General features: G+C 45.7%; 2 protein-coding genes across 9 annotated transcripts in view; both read left to right on the forward strand.

The window, feature by feature from the left end:
• Window positions 1-17,203, forward strand: part of LOC129821937 (CAP-Gly domain-containing linker protein 3-like) — a 462,950-nt gene that overhangs the window by 21,413 nt on the left and 424,334 nt on the right. The window lies entirely within an intron of this gene.
• The window catches only part of LOC129821934 (roundabout homolog 2-like), a 115,732-nt gene continuing 101,457 nt past the window's right edge, over window positions 2,929-17,203 (forward strand). For all 7 annotated transcript variants that reach the window (XM_055879686.1, XM_055879688.1, XM_055879691.1 and 4 more), the window contains exons 1-3: window positions 2,929-6,525; window positions 7,313-7,437; window positions 15,548-15,719. In XM_055879686.1, the coding sequence (XP_055735661.1) occupies window positions 6,492-6,525; window positions 7,313-7,437; window positions 15,548-15,719 (331 nt within the window). In that variant the 5' untranslated portion in view covers window positions 2,929-6,491. The remainder of the gene's footprint in view (window positions 6,526-7,312; window positions 7,438-15,547; window positions 15,720-17,203) is intronic.

The raw sequence follows: 17,203 nt of genomic DNA on the forward strand, positions 1-17,203 counted from the left end.
GGGTCTCTCTACACACCACATCACTGTTCTCAGGTAGATACAGTATTGAGATCTTGAGTTTAAACATAGACCAGATTTTAGTGGGAAAATGTTGGTAGGAAGCAAGTATGGCTTTTTCCTAGCCACCATGCTTCTACACCTGCATTGTTTAGGGTTTTATGCTGGGTTTCTGTACAACACTTTGAGATATCAGCTGAGGCTTTATGAATAATACATTTTGATTTGGTGCTTTGTCTCTTCAGAGCTCTCTCTGACAGACTGGGTACAGACTGTTGTTTGTCTGTCAGACAGCCTTCACACATCCCCAAACCCACCCCACCTAGTCCCCGCCAACTCAACACAACACTCACATTGTCATGTTAACCCCCTTTCCAATTACAGACCAGGGCAACAAATCAAACCAGCATCCTTCTCTTGTCAACTACCATACAACCCCCACAACCCCAACCCCCCCCCCCCCCCTCTCTCTCTCTCTCTCTCTCTCTCTCTCTCTCTCACTCTCTCTCTCTCACTCTCTCTCTCTCTCTCTCTCTCTCTCTCTCTCTCTCTCTCTCTCTCTCTCTCTCTCTCTCCCTCTCCCTCTCCCCTCTCCCTCTCCCCTCTCCCTCTCCCTCTCCCTCTCCCTCTCCCTCTCACTCTCACACACACACACACACACACACACACACACACACACACACACACACACACACACACACACACACACACACACACACACACACACACACACACACACACACACACACACACACACACACACACACACACACACACACACACACACACCACCTCTCATCTCAGCCTGTCAGACATCTCAGACCACAGCAGAGGTTTGGAATCAGAGGACAGCTTGAACTCTTCATCACAAAATAAATGTAGGCACTGTTTTCTTTTTTTAAGGGATGGCACCAGCACCCCATAGAGGACACACACACCATCATAAATACTGAAGCAGCCCTTTCTCTGTACTGTGTGTCATTGTTAAATAATTGATCCTGTATTAATCTATGGTCACAATGACCATTTCTGTTTCTAAATACAGTTTCCTCTCCAGGAGGGGATTGCTGTATGTAAGTTCTCTCAGAGAGGGTGGTGGAGGAAAAGGTCACATTTAGTCAGCTTGTCATAATAAGCTCCACAAGGCTTGAACTGATTGGTTCACTCTACTGTGTATTAGCTTTGGACAACAAAACCATTCTCTACAGGAAACATTTAATCTGACAGTGTTGTGTGTGTTTTCCAGGTACGAGATCAAGTTTGACAAGGAGGACTACCTGCTGAGAGTGAAGAAGGCGTCGGCCAGTGACGAGGGCACCTTCACATGCCTGGCAGAGAACCGCGTGGGCAAGGTGGAGGCCTCTGCCAGCCTCACCGTCAGAGGTGAGTGAGGGCTGCCCACTGGCGCTCACCTCTTTCTGTCTTTTACAGTAGAACCCTGCGCAAGTAGAACCCTCAATAAGTTATTGATTAGTAGTAGTATTACTAGTAGTATGGTTGATCTACTGTGGAACAGCAGTGTTTCCACAAAGAGTCTTTCCTTCAAATAGTGCTGACTGCCACTGCCAAGAAAGACATTGTTGTCTATGAATCCATTTAATTATTTACTCACACTTCAAACGGAGAACACACACACACACCTTCCCATGGTGGTCTGCTATCCATGTTATCCCCCCAGTCACTGAAGCCATTCCACAGTTAACTGGTCTACACCGCAGCACTGCACTGTAGGTGGGCAAGGTTAATACACATTTTTCACCATAATCACCCCCCCTCTCTCTGTCTCTCTCTCTCTCTCTCTCTCTCTCTCTCTCTCTCTCTCTCCTCTCTCTCTCTCTCTCTCTCTCTCCTCTCTCTCTCTCTCTATCTCTCTCTCTCTCTCTCTCTCTCTCTCCTCTCTCTCTCTCTCTCTCTCTCTCTCTCTCTCTCTCTCTCTCTGTGTCTCTCTCTGTCTCTCTCTGTCTCTGTCTCTCTCTCTCTCTCTCTCTCTCTCTCTGTCTCTCTCTCTCTCGGTCTCTCTCTCTCTCTATGTCTCTCTCTCTCTCTCTCTCTCTGTGTGTCTCTCTCTGTCTATTTGTCTCTCTGTCTCAATGTTTATCATTTTTTACTAGTGGATGTATATAAACCCTGATCTCTGAGCCCTGCTCAGTGGGCTGAGTGTAGAATACATGATGTACAGGTAGAGACAGACAGACAGACAGACAGACAGACAGACAGACAGACAGACAGACAGACAGACAGAGAGAGAGACAGAGAGAGAGAGACTCCACTAGCTCTTCTATTCTTAATGTCAATATGGTCCTCGGTTTCAACAGCTGTAGCCCTGAATTTAATATGAAGACTGCATCTTGGTGTATCTCTTTCTAGTCTCTAGTTGTCTCTCTCTCTCTCTCTTGCTCAATGATTAACACACACACTGCCTTGCTGTTCCAAACACACAACACCCTTTGAGCTGTAGAATTCATTGTTGCAGACAGAGGAGATCCAATAACAAGAAGACTTCAGAGCCCCCATGTTGTCCTGCTCTTGTCTGAGTAAGACTATGTTGATGTTAACAGAGCCTGGCCTCCCAGAAATACTATTGATCTATTCAATGATCCATTCCATCACAAGGCGGTGCCTTATTCAGATTGGGCATCCCTAACAGTTCCACGGAGAGGCTCTTTTACACAGTACACAGTGTGCAGTAAATTACAATGGATTGGAAAATCCCTTTCTATAGCATCTGTCATGCTTACCCTGTGCTGGAACTGTGTACCCCACACGACATGTCATTCATTCAACTTTTTGATTTCTGTTTTCTTATTTCTCATCATTATTTTTCTCCTCCCCTCTGTCTGTATGTTTGTGTTTGTCTTTTGACTTCCTTATTTGTTTTTCCACCTCTCCATTGTTGTGTGTCCAGCCCGCCCTGTAGGTAAGTACCATCCTAATGATCCCAGTCCATCCTGCATGTTCTCTCCATACACACACCTGCACCTCACTGCCTTGCAGAGTGTAACCGACCCTCAACCTACTGTATTAACTAACACGGAGGTTGTATCACCACGTAACACACCTTTACCGTCAAACCCTGTTTGTTTATCTCAAATAGTTACAAAGGGGACTATTTAGTACTGTCATCAGCTTTAGCCTCACTTACTAACCTGGTAATGAACTAATCCCTAGCTCTCTAGAGTACCTAGGTTATGTATCTGCACTGTAGGGTGTCTGTCTAAGCCATAGCTGTCTCTAGTTTCCCCTAGTTGTCCCCCCAGGACCCAGTGCACCCGGGGCTTTTACCATCCACGTCTTGAGGCCATCTGCAAGACTTGGCCCTGGCACACCGACATGGGAGCTTCTTGTCTTGGATAGAGTTGCTTCCTCTAGTCTGGCAAATAAAGTAGGGCATCTCAGTAGTTGTTGCTGTTCTATTTCCTTACACGTGGATCTGGAGGTGACATGGAGTCAGGGCAATTTGAAACTCTTGGAAGTGTTATGTCTTCCAGTACAGTAGATGGTTTTGGTGATAAGTGTCAGTTTGAGCTGTTTGGGTTCTGACATCTGGGAAGAGATGCTGGAGAGAGAGAGAGACTTGTGTGTAGGGGAGAAAGGGCAGAGATGTGTGTAGCTGTAGGGCCTCTGAGAGAGGAGAGGTTAGGAAGAGGGGAGCAGGGGTGCGTGTCAGAGCTAGCTTGACTGGCAGAAGGAACCCTTATGTTGGAGGAGCGGCAGGACCTTCGTTGCCAAAACAGCAGCGGTTGTCCCCAGATTGCCACAAACTGTCAAGTTGCCGGAACATTTCAGAAATTAAACATTCAGCCTACCCGTAAGAACAAGACAGTAATTGCTTTTGACTTATGAATAAAATATGATTGAATGTGGGATTTAAAGAAGTGAGAAAACAATGCTTGTGTGTCTGTGGGCCTGTCCATTTGTTCATGGCTGTCTCATTTTACTATGAATCCCCTCCAACCCTGGGTAGATGTGTCTTGTCATGAATTAAATATGGGGGTTTGATCATGCGTCTCCCTTGGAGGGGACAGGAAGGAGGTACTAGTCTTTTGGGTCCCTGCATCAAACAGTGTGTTAGACAGCTCCACACACACTGCTGGGTTGTCTCCTCTGTCCCTCATTGGCTAGGGTTCTGCAGACTTTAAATATGCATTACTTGATGGCCCCCAATCCAACCCAACCTCATCACGTCATATCTGACCTGCTATCAAAGCTTGAATTCATGCTCCTTACCAAACACAACAAGGCTACATTGCTCTATGTGTGTGTGGGTGCTGCATGTTTGAGAGATTGAGGGGGATTGAGAGAGACAAGGAGAGAGTGATACAGGAAGATACAGATAGAGAGGAGAGACAAAGAGAGAGTGATAAAGGAAGATATAGATGGAGAGACAAGGAGAGAGTGATACAGGAAGAGACGGATAGAGAGGAGAGACAAAGAGAGAGTGATTAAGGAAGATATAAATTGAGAGACAAGGAGAGAGTGATAAAGGAAGAGACAGATAGAGAGGAGAGACAAGGAGAGAGTGATAAAGGAAGATATAGATGGAGAGACAAGGAGAGAGTGATAAAGGAAGAGACGGATAGAGAGACAAGGAGAGAGTGATAAAGGAAGATATAGATAGAGAGGAGAGACAAGGAGAGAGTGATAAAGGAAGATATAGATAGACAAGGAGAGAGTGATAAAGGAAGATATAGATAGAGAGGAGAGTCAAGGAGAGAGTGATAAAGGAAGAGACAGATAGAGAGGAGAGACAAGGAGAGAGTGATACAGGAAGATATAGATGGAGAGGAGAGACAAGGAGAGAGTGATAAAGGAAGATATAGATGGAGAGACAAGGAGAGAGTGATAAAGGAAGATATAGATAGAGAGGAGAGACAAGGAGAGAGTGATAAAGGAAGATATAGATAGAGAGGAGAGACAAGGAGAGAGTGATAAAGGAAGAGACAGATAGAGAGGAGAGACAAGGAGAGAGTGATAAAGGAGGATATAGATAGAGAGGAGAGACAAGGTGTGAGGGCAGCAATAGAGAACAGCTTGTAAGTCGTCAAACACTTTGAGTGAGTGCTCTGCTCTAATGCACTGCTCGTTGGATTGGCCAGCCAGAGAGAGAAAGAGATGAAGGGAGACAAAGGGAGAGAGAGAGACTGTTATTTAGGTGCTCTGTATCAGAACCAACGTTGTGAAATGCAGCAAGCTATCTAAACTGAGGAGAGACAAACAGGAAGGCTGTAAATCTATAGCCGTCTGTAGCATTCCTAGCTCTGTGTATATTTGACAAATACACTTTCCCAAAAAAGGGATTACATTGAGAAATGAGCCAAACGGAATGAGATTTGCCTTGACTGGAACCAGCTGGGTTGTCAGTGGAAAGACTTACACAGGAATCAGAATAAAAGCCTGTCAATGTATGTTTTATAGCAACAAGTCCAGTGTTTTCATATAATGATGTCATATGAAGCAGCGTTATATCTTGTTGAAAGCATTTTGATCAAGCATTTTAAGAAGTCTCTCTTTCATCTGTTGGCTGTTCCCTCTGCTTGTTCGCAATACCAAATATTAACAAAGTTACAGATGCCACTACTGCTTTCAAAACTCTCACATAACAGTAGAAAACCTATTTGTAAGTCACCTGCAACAACAGCGTGGACTGTCAGAGATGTAGTCTGTGGTTAGTACTTAGCTATTACCTCTATTCTCCTTCATTTCGTTTGAACATGATCAAAAGTGACTAAGTGCTGAAGGACTTTATCCTCAGCTGAAGAAAAGTGATACAACTTTTGACTGAAAAAAGGGATGCCATGCCTGGGCTTTACTTGACTGAAGTTTGGGATTGGTGTCTATAATTGGTTGATTTGAATTTCCTCTGCGGGATGCCTTTCCTCTCTGAGTCTCTGAGTCTCTGAGACTCTGACTATGAGGAATTTTTTAGGAGTGTAAGACCTAACATCTCACCACCATCACAGGCCAACCTAGTGTGGGGCTGAGAGACCTGTTAACACTGATAATCCCAACCAGGAGAGGTCAACAGCCCACATTAGATAAGACTCATGGTCAGCCATTACACTTTTGCCATTAAATGAGAATGTTTTGTCATGAAATCAAATCTCTTATACGAAGGCATCTTGAAGTGTGAAAATTATCTTGATTGTAAGATCAACAGTAAAAGTGTTTTACTTTAGATAATGAGGAAGTAATGCCTCATTGAGAGCAGAAGACAGAGAAAAAAGATGGCCCTGTATACAGCATGTCGGTGTGTTTCCTGGAAAACAATGAATCACTCCTCTGGTGGTTTATTTGTGTAGGAGAGCGTGGACGTGTCTCGGGGATTTGCCAAGTGTGCTAAAGTTTGACAACGACACATTTGTTTATGTTGCATTACAACACATTCAGATGGGCCGGGAAACAGCGAGAGTGGAATGAGACATCCCACATGTAATATATCTCTGCTGGATCCTTGAGTGTGTCTGCTCGGTCTGCCCTCACTCACGCACTCCTTAATGGGCTTGTGGAGGGTCCAGTTGAGTAATAAAGGTACTTTTCCTGGGTTGGTGAAAGGGAGTGTAATGCTTGGCTGTTGGGTGAGAGAGGGGTTAAGAGGGGGTAAGGCCTGTGTCCTCCCCCTGAGGGACACATGAAACAGAGACAGTTAGCTGTTAGCTGTTAGCTGCGTTCTGTTCATTTGTTTCATTCTATCCTCACAAGGTTTTCTCTGTGTCTTTCTCTGTGTTAAGCTTAGCTACATTATGTCTACCTAACTCTCCTGATGCCATTGTGACTTAGGCAGTGCTGCTGTTTGTGAACACTGACGACTGTCATTCATTCAGCTCCAGCCTGGATGAATGGCCTTAAGAGGTTACTGTGGCGTTATCGTGACAGTCCTTGGTGTGTGTCTTCCAATCAGAAATAATGGAAGGAACACGCTGCATGGAAGCTCTATACACTGTGCTGTCTATAACCTAAAAGGGATCTTTGGCTGTCCCCGTAGGAGAACCCTTTGAAGAACCTTGTTTGGTTCCAGGTAGAAAACCTTCAGTTCCAGGTAGAATAATTTTGGGTTCCTTGTAGATCCCTTTCCACATAGGGTTCTACAGGGAACACAAAATATTTCTACCTGAAATGCTTCTCCCATTTGAACAGCCGAAGAACCCCTTTGGAACCCTGTTTTCTAATAGTGTAGGACATGCCCATTTTGATTTGTCCTTGTGGTGCCTGACTGTTCTTTTGCTTGAACACCCCACACCCCCCTTGATCGTGCCCCATGCTTCAACTCTGTCTAACTCTGAGTTCTAACCCTGGTGTTTCTGCCCTTTGACCCCAGCTGCACCTCAGTTTGTCATCAGGCCGCGGGACCAGATCGTGGCTCAGGGTCGCACCGCCACCTTCCCCTGTGAGACCAAGGGCAACCCGCAGCCTGCAGTCTTCTGGCAGAAGGAGGGAAGCCAGGTAAGAAGAGCACGTAAACACCTCTCAATGACCCATAGCAGGGCCAGGAGCTTTTCCTGAACACTCGACCTGACCAGGAAAAACTACTGGTCTGTAAAACATCTTGGTCCAGTCTTCATCTACTGGTCCTGTAATGTAAAGAACTGTAAAACATCTTGGTCCAGTCTTCATCTACTGGTCCTGTAGTGTAAAGAACTGTAAAACATCTTGGTCCAGTCTTCATCTACTGGTCCTGTAGTGTAAAGAACTGTAAAACATCTTGGTCCAGTCTTCATCTACTGGTCCTGTAATGTAAAGAACTGTAAAACATCTTGGTCCAGTCTTCATCTACTGGTCCTGTAGTGTAAAGAACTGTAAAACATCTTGGTCCAGTCTTCATCTACTGGTCCTGTAGTGTAAAGAACTGTAAAACATCTTGGTCCAGTCTTCATCTACTGGTCCTGTAGTGTAAAGAACTGTAAAACATCTTGGTCCAGTCTTCATCTACTGGTCCTGTAGTGTAAAGAACTGTAAAACATCTTGGTCCAGTCTTCATCTACTGGTCCTGTAGTGTAAAGAACTGTAAAACATCTTGGTCCAGTCTTCATCTACTGGTCCTGTAGTGTAAAGAACTGTAAAACATCTTGGTCCAGTCTTCATCTACTGGTCCTGTAGTGTAAAGAACTGTAAAACATCTTGGTCCAGTCTTCATCTACTGGTCCTGTAGTGTAAAGAACTGTAAAACATCTTGGTCCAGTCTTCATCTACTGGTCCTGTAGTGTAAAGAACTGTAAAACATCTTGGTCCAGTCTTCATCTACTGGTCCTGTAGTGTAAAGAACTGTAAAACATCTTGGTCCAGTCTTCATCTACTGGTCCTGTAATGTAAAGAACTGTAAAACATCTTGGTCCAGTCTTCATCTACTGGTCCTGTAGTGTAAAGAACTGTAAAACATCTTGGTCCAGTCTTCATCTACTGGTCCTGTAGTGTAAAGAACTGTAAAACATCTTGGTCCAGTCTTCATCTACTGGTCCTGTAGTGTAAAGAACTGTAAAACATCTTGGTCCAGTCTTCATCTACTGGTCCTGTAGTGTAAAGAACTGTAAAACATCTTGGTCCAGTCTTCATCTACTGGTCCTGTAGTGTAAAGAACTGTAAAACATCTTGGTCCAGTCTTCATCTACTGGTCCTGTAGTGTAAAGAACTGTAAAACATCTTGGTCCAGTCTTCATCTACTGGTCCTGTAATGTAAAGAACTGTAAAACATCTTGGTCCAGTCTTCATCTACTGGTCCTGTAGTGTAAAGAACTGTAAAACATCTTGGTCCAGTCTTCATCTACTGGTCCTGTAGTGTAAAGAACTGTAAAACATCTTGGTCCAGTCTTCATCTACTGGTCCTGTAGTGTAAAGAACTGTAAAACATCTTGGTCCAGTCTTCATCTACTGGTCCTGTAGTGTAAAGAACTGTAAAACATCTTGGTCCAGTCTTCATCTACTGGTCCTGTAGTGTAAAGAACTGTAAAACATCTTGGTCCAGTCTTCATCTACTGGTCCTGTAGTGTAAAGAACTGTAAAACATCTTGGTCCAGTCTTCATACCTCTGTATTTACAAGAATATTCAGTGTTTTGTCATCCAGTGTGTGTCCACCATGCACTATTTATGACTAGCAGTTATTACTGTGTTACTGTACTGTCTAGTGTTATCAGCACACACACCACTTAGAATGGATAGTAACCATGCCGTTGGCATTGTGGGGAGGACTCTGCTGTGTCTATGATGTCAGTCTGTGTGACACTCAGCACCCAGGTTCTACACACACACGCGCGTGCGCACGCTCGCTTGCTCAAACACGCGCACACACACATACGCACGCGCTATCTCCCATCAGTTTCTCTGGCACACACACAACACACCAGATACACTTTTGTGTGGCCAGCGAGGAGGTAATCAGTTCCCATGACACCGTGCTGATAACAGAGATCCTACCCTCACACAGAGCAGATAGCCCTTCACATAGCTGGAGGTCCTCACAGTCCACACAACAACAACAGCAGTAATTAGGAGCCTGCCAGGACCCGTAGATGAACCAGGGATATGATGCAGCTCTGGCTGGGAGTCACACGCACACGCACACACGCACGCACACGCGCGCACGCACACACACACAGACACACATGCACGCACACGCACGTGCGCACACACACACGCGCACACACACACACACACACACACACACACACACACACACACACACACACACACACACACACACACACACACACACACACACACACACACACACACACACACACACACACACACACACACACACACACACACACACACACACACACACTGAGCCTGAGGCCAGACAATTACAGCAAAGTGCCACTCAGAGATTGGAAAGGGGTGGAATACACATTTGCATGCAACACACTCACACCGATACCGAACACACAGGCACACTTGCTGAAACCTATTCTCAGCCCATTCTCACATCCAAGTAAGTGATGAATCCTATCTGACTCACTGCAACAGGGCATACGAGCATGTACATACAAAGATCAACATTCATTTACACCAGTATCCTCTCAGTAAATAGACTCCCATGTACTGGCACTGTGCCCCAGGTCTTTTACATTGATTTCACAATAGCCGAGTCACACCACTATGTTCCCTCTCTCTGTCTCTTGGTTTATTGATGCTTCATACATTTTCTATCCCCATCGCCCTCTCTAACTCTCTCTGTCTCTGTCTCTGTCTCTGTCTCTCTCTCTCTCTGTCTCTCTCTCTCTCTCTGTCTCTCTCTATGTCTCTCTCTCTGTCTCTGTCTCTCTCTGTCTTTTTGTCTCTCTATCTGTCTCTTTATCTCTGTCTCTCACTCTGTCTCTCTATCTGTCTCTTTATCTCTCTCTCTGTCTCTCTATCTGTCTCTCTATCTGTCTCTCTATCTGTCTCTTTATCTCTCTCTCTGTCTCTCTGTCTCTCCATCTGTCTCTCTCTCTGTCTCTATCTCTGTCTCTCTCTCTCTGTCTCTCTGTCTATCTCTCTGTCTCTCTGTCTCTCACTCTCTCTCTCTGTCTCTCTCTCTCTCTCTCTCTCTCTGTCTGTCTCTCTCTCTCTCTCTCTGTCTGTCTGTCTGTCTGTCTGTCTGTCTGTCTGTCTGTCTGTCTGTCTGTCTGTCTGTCTGTCTGTCTGTCTGTCTGTCTGTCTGTCTGTCTGTCTGTCTGTATCTCTCTCTCAGTTCAGTTCAGTTCAAGGGGCTTTATTGGCATGGGAAACATGTGTTAACATTGCCAAAGCAAGTGAGGTAGCAATACACAAAAGTGAAACAAACAATACAAATTAACAGTAAACATTACACATACAAAAGTTTCAAAACAATAAAGACATTGCAAATGTCATATTATATATATATACAGTGTTGTAGCAATGTACGAATGGTTAAAGCACACAGGTTAAAATAAATAGGCATAAATATGGGTTGTATTTACAATGCTGTTTGTTCTTCACTGGTTGCCCTTTTCTTGTGACAACAGGTCACAAATCTTGCTGCTGTGATGGCACACTGTGGAATTTCACCCAGTAGATATGGGAGTTTATCAAAATTGGATTTGTTTTCGAATTCTTTGTGGATCTGTGTAATCTGAGGGAAATATGTGTCTCTAATATGGTCATACATTGGGCAGGAGGTTAGAAAGTGCAGCTCAGTTTCCACCTCATTTTGTGGGCAGTGAGCACATAGCCTGTCTTCTCTTGAGAGCCATGTCTGCCTACGGCGGCCTTTCTCAATAGCAAGGCTATGCTCACTGAGTCTGTACATAGTCAAAGCTTTCCTTAAGTTTGGGTCAGTCACAGTGGTCAGGTATTCTGCCACTGTGTACTCTCTGTTTAGGGCCAAATAGCATTCTAGTTTGCTCTGTTTTTTTGTTAATTCTTTCCAATGTGTCAAGTAATTATCTTTTTGTTTTCTCATGATTTGGTTGGGTCTAATTGTGCTGTTGTCCTGGGGCTCTGTGGGGTGTGTTTGTGTTTGTGAACAGAGCCCTAGGACAAGCTTGCTTAGGGGACTCTTCTCCAGGTTCATCTCTCTGTAGGTGATGGCTTTGTTATGCAAGGTTTGGGAATCGCTTCCTTTTAGGTGGTTGTAGAATTTAACGGCTCATTTCTAGATTTTGATAATTTGTGGGTATCGGCCTAATTCTGCTCTGCATGCATTATTTGGTGTTCTACGTTGTACACAGAGGATATTTTTGCAGAATTCTGCATGCAGAGTCTCAATTTGGTGTTTGTCCCATTTTGTGAAATCTTGGTTGGTGAGCGGACCCCAGACCTCACAACCATAAAGGGCAATGGGCTCTATGACAGATTCAAGTATTTTTAGCCACATCCTAATTGGTATGTTGAAATTTATGTTCCTTTTGATGGCATAGAATGCCCTTCTTGCCTTGTCTCTCAGATCGTTCACAGCTTTGTGGAAGTTACCTGTGGCGCTGATGTTTAGGCCGAGGTATGTATAGTTTTTTGTGTGCTCTAGGGCAACGGTGTCTAGATGGAATTTGTGGTCCTGGCGACTGGACCTTTTTTGGAACACCATTATTTTGGTCTTACTGAGATTTACTGTCAGGGCCCAGGTCTGACAGAATCTGTGCAGAAGATCTAGGTGCTGCTGTAGGCCCTCCTTGGTTGGTGACAGAAGCACCAGATCATCAGCAAACAGTAGACATTTGACTTCGGATTCTAGTAGGGTGAGACCGGGTGCTGCAGACTGTTCTAGTGCCCGCGCCAATTCGTTGATATATATGTTGAAGAGGGTGGGGCTTAAGCTGCATCCCTGTCTCACCCCACGACCCTGTGTGAAGAAATCTGTGTGTTTTTTGCCAATTTTAACCGCACACTTGTTGTTTGTGTACATGGATTTTATAATGTCGTATGTTTTACCCCCAACACCACTTTCCATCAATTTGTATAGCAGACCCTCATGCCAAATTGAGTCGAAGGCTTTTTTGAAATCAACAAAGCATGAGAAGACTTTGCCTTTGTTTTGGTTTGTTTGGTTGTCAATTAGGGTTTGTAGGGTGAATACATGGTCTGTTGTACGGTAATTTGGTAAAAAGCCAATTTGACATTTGCTCAGTACATTGTGTTCATTGAGTGTCATACAGTTTCATACAGTGTCATTGAGGAAATGTCTCTCTCTCTCTCTCTCTCTCTCTCTCTCTCAATCTCTCTCTCTCTCTCTCTCTCTCTCTCTCTCTCTCTCTCTCTCTCTCTCTCTCTCTCTCTCTCTCTCTCTCGCTTTCTCTTTCTCTTTCTCTTGCTCTCTGTCTCCGTCGCTCTCGCTCTCTCTCGTCCCACTTTAAATTATATGTGAGGGTATTTATTAAAATACAAATTAAAACAGTAAGTCATTAAGGAGAGTGACTGAGGGGGAACAGGGAGAGACTATGTGTAAACATAGCAGCTCCAGACCAATTATGAGGAGCAAAGCAGAATTTTTTTTATTTCACCTTTTTTTTAACCAGGTAGGCCAGTTGAGAACAAGTTCTCAGTTACAACTGCGACCTGGCCAAGAATAAAGCAAAGCAGTTTGACACATACAACAACACAGAGTTACACATGGAATAAACAAACATACAGTCAATAATACAGTAGAAAGAAATCTATATACAATATTTGCAAATGAGGTAAGATAAGGGAGGTAAAGGCAATAAATAGGCCATGGTGGCGAAGTAATTACAATATACCAATTAAACACCGGAGTGATTGATGTGCAGAATATGAATGTGCAAGTAGAGATACTGGGGTGCAAAGGAGCAAGATAAATAAGAAATACAGTATGGGGATGAGGTAGTTGGATGGGCTATATTACAGATGGGCTATGTACAGGTGCAGTGATCTGTGAGCTGCTCTGACAGCTGGTGCTTAAAGCTAGTGAGGGAGAATTCAGTGATTTTTGAAATTCGTTCCAATCATTGGCAGCAGAGAACTGGAAGGAAAGGCAGCCAAACGAGGAATTGGCTCAGGGGATGACTAGTGAGATATACCTGCTGGAGCGCGTGATATGGGTGGGTGCTTCTATGGTGACCAGTGAGCTGAGATAAGGCGGGGCTTTACCTAGCAGAGACTTGTAGAGGACCTGGAGCCAGTGGGTTTGGCGATGAGTATGAAGCGAGGGCCAGCCACGAGAGCGTACAGGTCGCAATGGTGGGTAGTATATGGGGCTTTGGTGACAAAACGGATGGCACTGTGATAGACTGCATCCAGTTTGCTGAGTAGAGTGTTGGAAGCTATTTTGTAAATGACATCTCCAAAGTCGAGGATCGGTAGGATGGTCAGTTTTACGAGGGTATGTTTGGCAACATGAGTGAAGGATGCTTTGTTGTGAAATAGGAAGCTGATTCTAGATTTCATTTTGGGTTGGAGATGCTTATTGTGAGTCTGGAAGGAGAGTTTACAGTCTAACCAGACACCTAGGTATTTGTAGTTGTCCATATATTCTAAGTCAGAACCGTCCAGATTAGTGATGCTGGATGGGCGGGCAAGTGCGGGTAGCGATCTGTTGAAGAGCATGCATTTAGTTTTACTTGCATTGACGGCAACGGAAGGAGAGTTGTATGGCATTGAAGCTCCTCTGGAAGTTAGTTAACACAGTGTCCAAAGAAGTATACAGCCAGAAGTGTACAGAATGGTGTCGTCTACGTAGAGGTGAATCAGAGAATCAGCAGCAGCAAGAGCGACATCATTGATGTCTAAAGAGAAGCGAGTCGGCCCGAGAATTGAACCCTCTGCCACATAGAGACTGCCAGAGGTCCAGACAACAGAATGTTACAAGCTATCAAAGCAGAATGAAGCAAGGTATCAAAGCAGAATGAAGCAAGGTATCAAAGCAGAATGAAACAAGCTATCAAAGCCTTGACCAGGAGTAGACAGAGAAACTCAGACCGTGTTCCCTCCCAGCTCTCAGAACGTGTTCCCTCCCAGCTCTCAGACCGTTTTCCCTCCCAGCTCTTAGACCGTGTTCCCTCCCAGCTCTCAGGCCGTGTTCCCTCCCAGCTCTCAGACCGTGTCCCCTCCCAGCACTCAGACCGTGTCCCCTCCCAGCTCTCAGGCCGTTTTCCCTCCCAGCTCTCAGACCGTGTCCCCTCCCAGCTCTCAGACCGTGTCCCCTCCCAGCTCTCAGGCCGTGTCCCCTCCCAGCTCTCAGGCCGTTTTCCCTCCCAGCTCTCAGACCGTGTTCCCTCCCAGCTCTCAGACCGTGTCCCCTCCCAGCTCTCAGACCGTGTCCCCTCCCAGCTCCCAGACCGTGTCCCCTCCCAGCTCTCAGACCGCGTTCCCTCCCAGCTCTCAGACCGTGTCCCCTCCCAGCTCTCAGACCGTGTCCCCTCCCAGCTCTCAGACCGTGTCCCCTCCCAGCTCTCAGACCGTGTTCCCTCCCAGCTCTCAGGCCGTGTCCCCTCCCAGCTCTCAGACCGTGTCCCCTCCCAGCTCTCAGACCGTGTCCCCTCCCAGCTCTCAGACCGTGTTCCCTCCCAGCTCTCAGGCCGTGTCCCCTCCCAGCTCTCAGGCCGTGTCCCCTCCCAGCTCTCAGACCGCGTTCCCTCCCAGCTCTCAGGCCGTGTTCCCTCCCAGCTCTTAGACCGTGTTCCCTCCCAGCCCTCAGACCGCGTTCCCTCCCAGCTCTCAGCCCGCGTTCCCTCTCAGCTCTCAGACCGCGTTCCCTCCCAGCTCTCAGAACGCGTTCCCTCCCAGCTCTCAGACCGTGCTCCCTCCCAGCTCTCAGACCGTGTTCCCTCCCAGCTCTCTGGAGCCTCTGGCATGGCTGACTTGGGGAATAGATGTCGGCTATTATGTGTAACCATGCCATCAGATGTGACAGTTGTGTGTAATTCATTAACCTGGTGATGGATGGAATGGATATTTTAACTGTGTGTGTGTGTGTGTGTGTGTGTGTGTGTGTGTGTGTGTGGGTGTGGGTGTGGGTGTGTGTGTGTGTGTGTGTGTGTGTGTGTGTGTGTGTGTCCAGATCAGAGTGATGAAGCTATGTGAGTGTTTGTCAGTTGGATGTGTTCCTGGCTGTAATGGGTCCATGTCCATCTACTAATTGGCCTGCTTCCCCTCTTCCTGTAGAACCTACTGTTTCCCAACCAGCCCCAGCAGCCCAACAGTCGCTTCTCTGTGTCCTCCAGTGGAGACCTGACCATCTCGGCCGTGCAGCGGGCAGACGCAGGCTACTACATCTGCCAGGCCCTGACCGTGGCTGGCAGCATCCTCGCCAAGGCCCAACTGGAGGTCACAGATGGTGAGGCCTGCCGCATACCCACCCCCATGCCAAAGCTCAACAACACCACCCATTAATGCAGTATGCATACACACTCTGCTATGCTATCAGCACACGTAGACATCAATGCAGACACACACATACCTGTGCAGACACATAATTATCACAGACACACACACAGCCAGACGCACACAGCCAGACGCACACAGCCAGACGCACACAGCCAGCCACACACAGCCAGACACAGCCAGACGCACACAGCCAGCCGCACACAGCCTGTACTCCAACTAGATAATACACACGCATGAATTAACAGTGAGGAGTCTTTCATTTGGAGTGAATTAACAGAGTGAATTAACAGAGCACATGCCTTTCCCAGTTGACTCTCTAATGTGTATTTTGCCCTTGAGCGTCCCCATCCCCAAAAGTACTGTGGGAAATGTAGCGTAAAAGAAACCTCATTTTACCTTGTACAGGAATTTTGTCGGAGAAATATCTACAAATTATACTTGCCCATGACCTTGCTTTTGCAATATTTCATTTTTTTAATATATATATTTTTTATTTTTACGACAGAATTGAATGAAAAACTTGTTCAAGTTTAGCTGGAGAGGGAGGACAGCATTGCCCTTGAGTCTCAGTATAATGATCAGCAGCATCTGACTGAGGGAGGCAGTGAGTCAAGGACTGAGTGATTGATTGAGTGAGTGACAGCAGTTAGTCTCCAGGATGACTTATGAGAGCCTGCTCAGTCCCACTGCCTCTAATCTGTTCTGCTGTGGAGATGGGAAGATAGATAGATGGCAGTTCAGACGCCTTGTGAAGGATCAGCCTGGAGAAAGAAGAAAAGCATGTCAGACACCATTTTGTAAGAGATGGGGATTTTGAATTGTTGTGATCTCACTCCATGTTTCTTAGTATGCTTTTCTATGTCCCTAAAATTGGTTTTCGAGGTCATAACCTTAAGACACATTACTCGTCTCATGTTCTAGTGTTGAAATCAAATGTTATTTGTCACATACTGTACACATGTTTAGTAGATGAATTGGTACCCCCTGCATATCGCCTCGCTATTGCTACTGCTGCTCTTTAATTATTTGTTACTTTTATTTTTCTTGAAACTGCACTGTTGGTTAAGGGCTTGTAATTAAGCATTTCACTGTAAGAAGGTGTTGTATTCAGCGCATGTGACAAATAACATTTGATTTGATTTGATTGTGGGTGTAGCGAAATGCTCGTGTTTCTAGCTCCAACAGTGCAGTAATATCTAACTAGATTTACTGTGTATATACTGTCTGTTGGAACACACACATCCTGTATTCTAAGGGTGTGTGTTACTGTAATAGTAGTGAACGTGTCTGTCTATCTACGCCTCTGTGTAGGTATAGGGAGGTAAGGGAGTGTATGGCTGGACTGTGTAAGAGGAGGAACGTGTGAGGGAGTTGGGTGTTAGGCAGAGCTGAGGGAGGACAGGAGGAGTGGAGAAGGAAGGCTAGCTGGCTGTC

This window comes from Salvelinus fontinalis, chromosome 24 (assembly GCF_029448725.1).
Source record: "Salvelinus fontinalis isolate EN_2023a chromosome 24, ASM2944872v1, whole genome shotgun sequence".
NCBI classification, from domain to species: Eukaryota; Metazoa; Chordata; class Actinopteri; order Salmoniformes; family Salmonidae; genus Salvelinus; species Salvelinus fontinalis.